Source organism: Amblyomma americanum, chromosome 1, assembly GCF_052857255.1.
Source record: "Amblyomma americanum isolate KBUSLIRL-KWMA chromosome 1, ASM5285725v1, whole genome shotgun sequence".
Taxonomy (NCBI): Eukaryota; Metazoa; Arthropoda; class Arachnida; order Ixodida; family Ixodidae; genus Amblyomma; species Amblyomma americanum.
Window position 1 is genome coordinate 225,654,653 of NC_135497.1, and position 8,174 is coordinate 225,662,826.

At 51.7% G+C, this 8,174-nt stretch overlaps 1 protein-coding gene across 1 annotated transcript; it reads right to left on the reverse strand.

Annotated features, from left to right (window-relative positions):
• Nucleotides 1–251: 251 nt before the first annotated feature.
• LOC144115915 (uncharacterized) lies at nt 252–4,531 on the reverse strand. Its single transcript, XM_077650547.1, has 3 exons — nt 4,527–4,531; nt 1,704–1,949; nt 252–1,497 (listed from the first exon to the last, which is right to left on the reverse strand). The coding sequence occupies exons 1-3, from the start codon at nt 4,529–4,531 to the stop codon at nt 252–254; spliced, it is 1,497 nt and encodes a 498-aa protein (XP_077506673.1).
• Nucleotides 4,532–8,174: the final 3,643 nt, after the last annotated feature.

Here is an 8,174-nt window from a genome sequence, read left to right on the forward strand (position 1 = left end):
ACCAGGAGGGGAGCCACAATGCACTGGGAGTGTGTGCAAGCACCGGGCAGGGGGAGGGGAGCCTCGGTGCACTGGGAGTGTGTGCAAGCACCGGGCGGGAGGGAGGGGAGCCTCGGTGCACTGGGAAAGTGTACAAGCACCTGTCGGGGAGGGGGGGAGAGGAGCCTCGGTGCACTGGGAATGTGTGCAAGCACCGGGCAGGGGGATCGGTCCACTCAGATCCATCGCCTCGTGCTGAACGAGGCGAAGGTCTAGAGGAGGATGCTCAGGCCAGTCTTCTCGAGGAAGGAGAGGAGGACCCGATGCGCCAGGAGCTGGCTGCGAGCCGGGAAGAGGAGTTCGTGCTCCGTGGTAGACGGGAGACCGAGTGCCCGGTATCCCGACTCGAGTCGTCGCCTGGGGGTATCATGGGTCGGGCACGCCAGCAGGAGGTGGCCGAGCGTCCCCGTGTCCTCGCAGGAGGGGCAGGCAGGAGAGTGGGCCCTGCCACACGCGTACAACCTGGAGGGCGTCCACGTGCAACCGATGGGGAGGCGCTGGAGGAGGGCTCGGTCCCGCCTGGGCAGCTGGTCCGAGAGCCGGCGGAAGTGCTTGCAGGCCGCAATCCTCCGGTCGGGGTGAAGGGCCCCTACCATCTGCATGATGAGAAGGCGGGCAAAGTCATGTTGAGTCACTGCAAAGCATACCGGGGACCCATTAGTGTGGAAAGACCTGGCCAGAGCGTCGGCCAGATCATTGCCTTCAATACCGGAGTGGCCCGGCAACCAATGCAGAGAAATCTGGTGGCCAGCACCCTCCAGGGTCTGCAGGCGGTCCCTTAGCAGAGAGGTAGCGGCCACGTTGTCAAGAGGCCTGGACAGCAGCTGGAGGGCTGGCCGGGAGTCACAGAGGACCACGACTGTACCAGGTGGGGTGGTCGCATTCAGGTCCGCTGCCAGGTGGAGTCCGGCCAGCTCAGCCGCAGGGGAACTGCCTGGGAAGGGCAGCCTGCACGTCCTTGTCGCGTTCAGCTGCGGAGCCACGAGTGACGCTGCCCCCTGTCCTGTGGCTGGTAGCACCGAGCCATCGGTGAAGAGAAGAGTCGACCCCTTAATCTCATCCAGGAAGGCAGCAGCGGTCTGGTTGATGGCCGCAGCTGGTGTGTGGCGCTTCGACGTGCCTCCGAAGTCCAGGGAGACCTGCAGGGGAGGACGCGTAGGTGGTACGGGGAGGGCAGGATGGCTGGCGGGAGGGAGGGCCCAGGGACTCCATGTAGGCAGCGGAGAGCATGCCCATCCTGGAGCGGGGCGTCCCGAGAGGCGTGCACGGAGGGCTCTGCAGTCAGGAACATGGTGGAGCCGGTCCGTGTGTGTGAGGCCTCTCTGCAAGAGTAGGAGATTTAATGGGAGCACCCCTGCCTCGGCTAGGGTGGCTGCGATGTGGGAGCTCTGTGGGACTCCCACGAGACGGCGGATCCATTTCCGCCGAGAGGTCTCGAGGCGGCGGAGCCTGTTGGTCCTGAGAGTCGCCAGAGGAAGGGCATAGAGCACCGCTGATGTCCCAGCTTCCTCAAACAGCCGGATGGCCCAGGTACAGGAAAAGCCGTTCCCGCGTGCGAGGAGGCGTTCTGCTGTTCGGCCGACACGGACCAGGTGGAGCAGGAGGGGGTTGTCCGCTGGGATCCAAGTGAGGCGATGGTCGATGGTGAAACCAAGGTACCTCACTTGCTGCCTCCAGGGGAGGTCGATGCCGTCAATCGCAAGGTACGGATTCGCGACGTGGCCCGTGCACCCCGCGGATGGACGAAGAGGGCCTCTGACTTGGTGGCAGAGAGCACCAGGCCCCTGGACGCCCGGAAGCACTGCACCTCGTCGAGGGCTCGCTGGAGGACCTGTCTGGCAGAGGCGATGTGCCTCCGAGAGGCCCGCACCCAGAGGGCGACGTCGTCCGCATACACGGTGCAGAAGACCCTGTGGCAAAGAGGAGGGCCGCCGTTTTGGCGTGCGAGAGAGGGAAAGGCGCGAAGACGCGGAAGTTCAAATTTTGTCTGCATATAGCTCAGCTTCCACAAAACGCAATAAAATAATTCTTACTGGGGGATAATTATGAACCGTCATCTTTTAACATCCCAGACATATCGCACCTTTACTGAGAACCCCCTTTCTGGGTCCCTTTAAGAGTGAGACGCGACAGCGTGTCGCAGCGTTGCCGAGGAGTACACGAAACCCCATCGCCCGTTCGGCGCGACGCTTGGCCCGATGGACAATTTTAAGGAAAGGACGCCTGTCTCACATATTTCGACGGACACCCTGACCGGGCCGTAAGGGAAGGAAAATGAAATGAACAATTGCTTTTAAGGAAAGGAAATGACGCCTGTCTCACATTTCTCGCTGGACACCCCGATCACGCCATAAGGGGAGAAAAAATCAATCAATCCATCGAACAGTTGGTTTGCAATCAATCGATCAATCAATCAATCCTTAACGCTGTCGCGTTACAATCCCTTCCCTTACTGCGCGGTTCAGGTGTCCACCGAGATGCGCCATTTTTCGCTCACGCCGACGCCCACGACACCGGCTTTTCTGCGACACGAGCTCCTTAACGCTGTCACGTTAAAAATGCATCCGAAAGGAGAGCACAGAGCGAACGAGATAGAGAGAGGGAGCAGAGCGACTAGACGTTTCATGCTGCCGCGCCGCGCAGGTGTGAGGCATGTCAAGTTATCGGCGAGCGGCGCGGTTGCGCGAGGCATCTCGTGTATCCGAGCCACGCCGGCGCATCCTGTCGACGACTCTCCGCGTCCTCTACAATGCGCTCGACTACAGAGCCGGAGTACCCGGGTTCGAACCCGAGCGAGGCGGCCGGGTTTCGATGGAGGCGAAACGCAAAAGGGGCCCATCTGCTGCGCGGTGCCAGTGCAAGTTAAAGATCCCGAGGTGGTCGAAATTTTAAAGCGACAGCTTTACTACGCTATGTCGGCGGGGATCGTGTCCGCAAAATGTGTCGGCAGCACTTGTGAGCAACTAAAAATGGATAGTGTAAAACGAGTGGTTGTAATCGAAAGAGGATGGTGTGAGTGTGCTGCCCGAAATAAATTTTCGAAATTGGATGAATAGTTACAGCGTAGCGCCAAATGTGAGAAACCGGAAGTGTGGAGTGGACAGAGCCAAAGCGAGGCGCCAAGTTTGAAAACTCGAAATGGGCAATCACGTGGCAACCATTTGGACAGCAGGGGGAACGAACGCTCACATCTCATACCGACTGCAGGCAGCGGCAGAGGTAGTTGAAAACTATGCTCTGGAGAGAGGTCTTTCCTGCTCCCCTCAAAAATCTGAGATCTTCTCGCTTAATACCAAAGACCAGATGAAGAAAGAGACTCGCTTTCCTCACCTATACGGCCCGATAAAGGTTGTCGTTGGAGGTAGGTTAGTACCTAGGGTTGACACTATAAGAGTCGTAGGATACTTTCTCCAGACGAACGGACGTAACACAACCACTATAAAGAAGCTTAGCACCTATGTCGCACAAGGTATAGGTATCTTTAGGCGGATCTCCCTCAGAAACAAAGGCCTGCGAGAGCACTGTCTCCTCAGATTAGTACAAGCATTCATAGTGAGTAGGATTGCATACGCGACTCCATTTCTGAATCTTAGTCAGCAAGAGGAGGACAAAATAGACAAGTTGATACGAAATGCATACAAAAGAGCTCTCGGATCCCACCGAACTCCTCAACGGAGAAATTGCTTAGTATGGGAGTCCACAATACCTGTGCGGAGATCACCAGGGCAGTAAGAGAAGCGCAAATTTGGAGGCTTAGCTCCTCAATAGCAGGCAGGCATATCCTCAATGACCTAGGGGAGAGCGAGAGGAAACCCCCGTATACTGCAGAGCTAATCCCCTTAGACATACGGAAGCATCTCAAAATTTCCAATATACCTAAGAACATGCACCCGGAGCATGATAAAGAGAGGAGAAAACATACAGCCCGAACAATAATGAACAATCTTGCCCGGGACCCGCAGGGTAACATAGCCTTCTGCAACGCAGCCTGTGGGTCCGATGGCGCCTCCGTCATTGCCGCCGTTGATGGGAATGGGGATAAAGTCACTGTAGCATCAATTAACACTCGGAATGCGTTAGTGGCAGAGGAGGCTGCTACTGCCCTAGCGTGCGTCAGTACCGAAGCCAAGATAATCTTGTCCGACAGCAAGGTAGCTGTTCACAACTTTTGTAAGGGGGTGGTCTCCAGTCAAGCCTCCAAATTACTAAGAAGATGCCCCTCAAGCAGAGAGGTCTCCCTCATATGGGTTCCTGCTCATGAGGGCATTCCGGGAAATGAGGCTGCTCACAGCCTCGCTCGAGAACTATACATCCGAGCTGCTCTGGAAGTGCCCCTGAGTGGGAATAAAGACCCTCTCATAACGTATAAAGAAATAACAGAAGCACCCAGACTGGATAGGAGAACACTCTCGTTTCCGGATCGGTCACTCAATAAAAAGGAGTGCAGGGCCTGGAGGAGGCTTCAGGTCAACAGATTCATTCCTTACTCCATGCTACATGATGAAGACACTGGGGAGCCTGAGCTCTGCAGAAGCTGCCGCAGAAGAGCTTCGCAAAATCACTTAATTTGGGAATGTCAGGATTCTCCTGGAGCTAAATCACAAAGCATCCCAGACCTTGCCACCTGGGAAGAGCTGATCCAGAGCCACGACCCGGATCAGCAAAGACTGATCATCCGACAAGCGGAGACAGCTTACAGCAAGACTCTCTCCGCGGTCTCCGGTGCTGAGAGCCGGCTGGGAGGCACCCCCTCCTAATTGCTGCGCCCCGACCGCGAGACCCCACGATGTCGGAAATAAAGTTCATTCATTCATTCATTCATGGCCAGTGATAAGTGATCGATACGTAACCAGGAGATAGAAAAGGAAGGATAAATTAGAGGCAATTAGGTAATTAGCGAGAAGGAAAAAGTAATGGACGGGTAAACAGACTGGACTGGTGTATAGTGAGTGCGCAGGAACGAAGCGTGGCGGAAAATTTGAAAACGCGAAATGGTTGCCGGGATGAAACGAGGGTATAATCAGAGTTAATCGACAACCACTCAATCAAGTGAACGAGAAAAAAACTATAGCACCAAATTTGAAAGGCGACCAGTCTCGAGGAGGCCTTTATTCTTTCTTCAGTGTCTTTTACTCCCACTTTCCTTCCTTCGCTTATGGCGCGGTTCCGGTGTCCACCAACATATGTGAGACATTTACTCCGCCTTTTCCTTTCCTCAAAACTGAGCTGCTGCTCAATTACTGCTAAACCTGGGGCGCGATTACGGATCAGTCTCAAAAAACTGTCTCAATATTGAGACAGTGACGTCAAAATGACGACACCGAGAAATGCCGACCGCCGAATCGGCCAATGCGGAGCAAGGAGGCGGTGGGCTCCGCCCCGAAACCACTATTCGCACGACAAGGGACCGTAGACTAATGGTTTGCAGTAAAGACGCAGTGAATAAAAACGAATAATGTTTTATTTTGCTAAGAAACTATATTTCAAACCCAACAGCAGCAAGCAAAAGAAGCAGTGTTTTCATTTTTGCAATAAAGTTTGCTGTTCAGTCATTTTTCTTGCCGCCAAGGTGTGCTGTCAGCGGTACAGCGTGAACATGTTAGTCTGAAAGTGAGCAAAAACGCAATTAAGAAAACAAGTAATGTTTTATTTTTGTAGAAAACTGTGTTGCAATCTCAACAACACGAGGGAAAATTAGAAGCATTCTCAGTTTTGCAATTAAATTTGCTGCAGGTTAACTTCTCTTGCCATGAGGGCGCGCTGGCAGTGGCATAACGTGAACATGGCGGCCTGCAAGAAAACATCTGATTCCACGGCTAGTTTCTGTTTTTTCGCGTGTCGTCTAAAATCAAGGTACTTTGCGGATGTCTTAAGTGCGCAGAAAAATCTGATTGAAGGCAGTGAATGCTACGGGCCTGCCGAGATCAACTTACAAGCAGCGCTCGGCTCGAAAATCGACGAAGACAACTTTAGTCTGTGTTCTCGGTCGGCGCCTATCGATCGCCGAGGGACGTGTGGTTCTGTTTATTTTCTTTAGAAAATACCAGAAAACCATGAATCATCACATAGAAACAACTGCCGACAGAGAGGTGCAGCTGCTGATAGCTTGCAATCTCGGTGCGGGAAATGAGAGCCGACACGGCCTGCCTCTGTGGCAGCACTCTTCTGCCTCGTAACCAAGTGTTGCCGCCCACACCGGGCTAAGCACTTGATGTTCCGTTTGTATTTTTGTATCTCCGTTCGGTTTATGTTCAGTTGTTGCCGTAGTTTCTTTTTTTTTCCTGTGCAAGATGCAGAAATTGTGATGTTTATGCTCCACTTTGTTTAGAGAGAAAGGAAGCACTTGACTTGATAACTTTGCTATTGTCACCGAGGAGAGAACGAGCTTGTTCCATTAACGTTATTTACTGATCATGTAGTAGATCCAGGGTCAACCTGGAAAGAAGTAGTTTGCTTGTATAGAGGCTAATTGCAACTGGGCAGAAAGTTGAGCAAGTTTGTTCATGTTGGCTGGTACACAGCACTTGAATTGCATATGATCCAGGGCAGTGAGGTAGGTAGGACAGGGCAGTGATGTGTAATATTGTATTTTGCTCAGCAGGCGGAGTGATGTTGGTATTACTGGGTTTGGTGAGGGCAGTGTTTGAAGGGCTTTAAATACTTTGCATAGCTTCTAACATGCACTTCCTTTCAGGTCGGAAGACCACTTGTTTGTTTTTTTTTTAAATTATGGTCCATCATATCTGAGACACCCTGTATACAGGCCACTCCAGTTTGAAAGGGAACAGCCAGTTGAAAATGACTAGGACATTAAATACCTAGGCGAAAAGTAGCTTGACAGCAGTTGCACTTATCACACATATTATATGATAGCACAAGGAGCTTGTCCGGCCATTCGGCATTGTCACCGTCTCGTGTCATCATGGACAAGACTTCATAGCCCTGTGTTACGCAAACCAAGCTAGGTGTCAGTTATGGGGCAATAACCGAGTGCTCAAAATTTCCCACAATGGAGCTGCCTGTATATTCTTAGAGCTGTAGAGCATTTCCAGTAACGGTGTTGCATGATTTGTGATTGTAAACTAACCTCTAATCACACACCACCTCCTTGATGGTGTGTCTGTGATGTTTACACATCTTTGTCTATCAGTGAAGATGTTCTAGTCATTCAGCAGTCATTGTAGCCACTGCACCTTACAATCTTTATTATGCATTGTTGTACAGCGGTTTCCTTGCAGTAGGTACAGCTTTTAGCACAGAGCGAAACCCCTAGCCACACACCATTACGCTAAAAGCTTAGCTTTGGTATTTACACTACTTATATGTGCCAAAATGTTTTGTAGTCCGGAAAATGCATCATGTACACTGTACTATGCCATATTTATCGTACAGGTAGCCTCTGTATGAAAGAAAACATGCACTTTGAGCTCAATTTTTCAGATTTTTTTTCTTAGCTGCACTCAGAAATGCCATACGGTAATTGTACATCAAGGTAAAGTATGCTTGTATGTACACTGCCTTTTCTGCAATAGAAACACTCGTGTCAAATGCTGTGCCTAAAAAAATAAACGCGCTTACTGAATGTATGATGCAATAAAAAACAGCTTTTTGATTCCAACAAGCATCACAAATATTTCATGCCTTATTCCAGCACTACACGTTTGGTTCATGCATGTTCGTCACACAGGTAATGACCACAGGCACTCCACCAAGCTGGAAGGAGACAGCAGAGAAGGGGCAGGTGGGCTGACATAAGCATTGACAAAAGAGAGTTCAAAATGATGCTTTTCAGAAATTGGGCGAGCTGCTTCAACACCTTTTCCGTCTTCAGGAAGAGACTGTGCAACACGCTGCTGAGGGACTGGAAGATATACTAGCAAACACACTGAAAATTAAGTGGCAGCCGGTGGGGGGCACTTGTTTGTCACTGCTGGCTTCTCGCTGCACACAGGTTGGCCAAGGGCACAACCACATCACACAATTGCTCACACACTTGCAGATGTGTGTTGTGCAATGACACAAGGAAATGACAGTGGCAACAGGGGAAGAGTGCCTGATATGACTCTCTATGCCAGCATGGTGAGTCGTCTCTGGACGCTAGATTTTCCATCGAAATTGCCGCTGCACCATCCCTC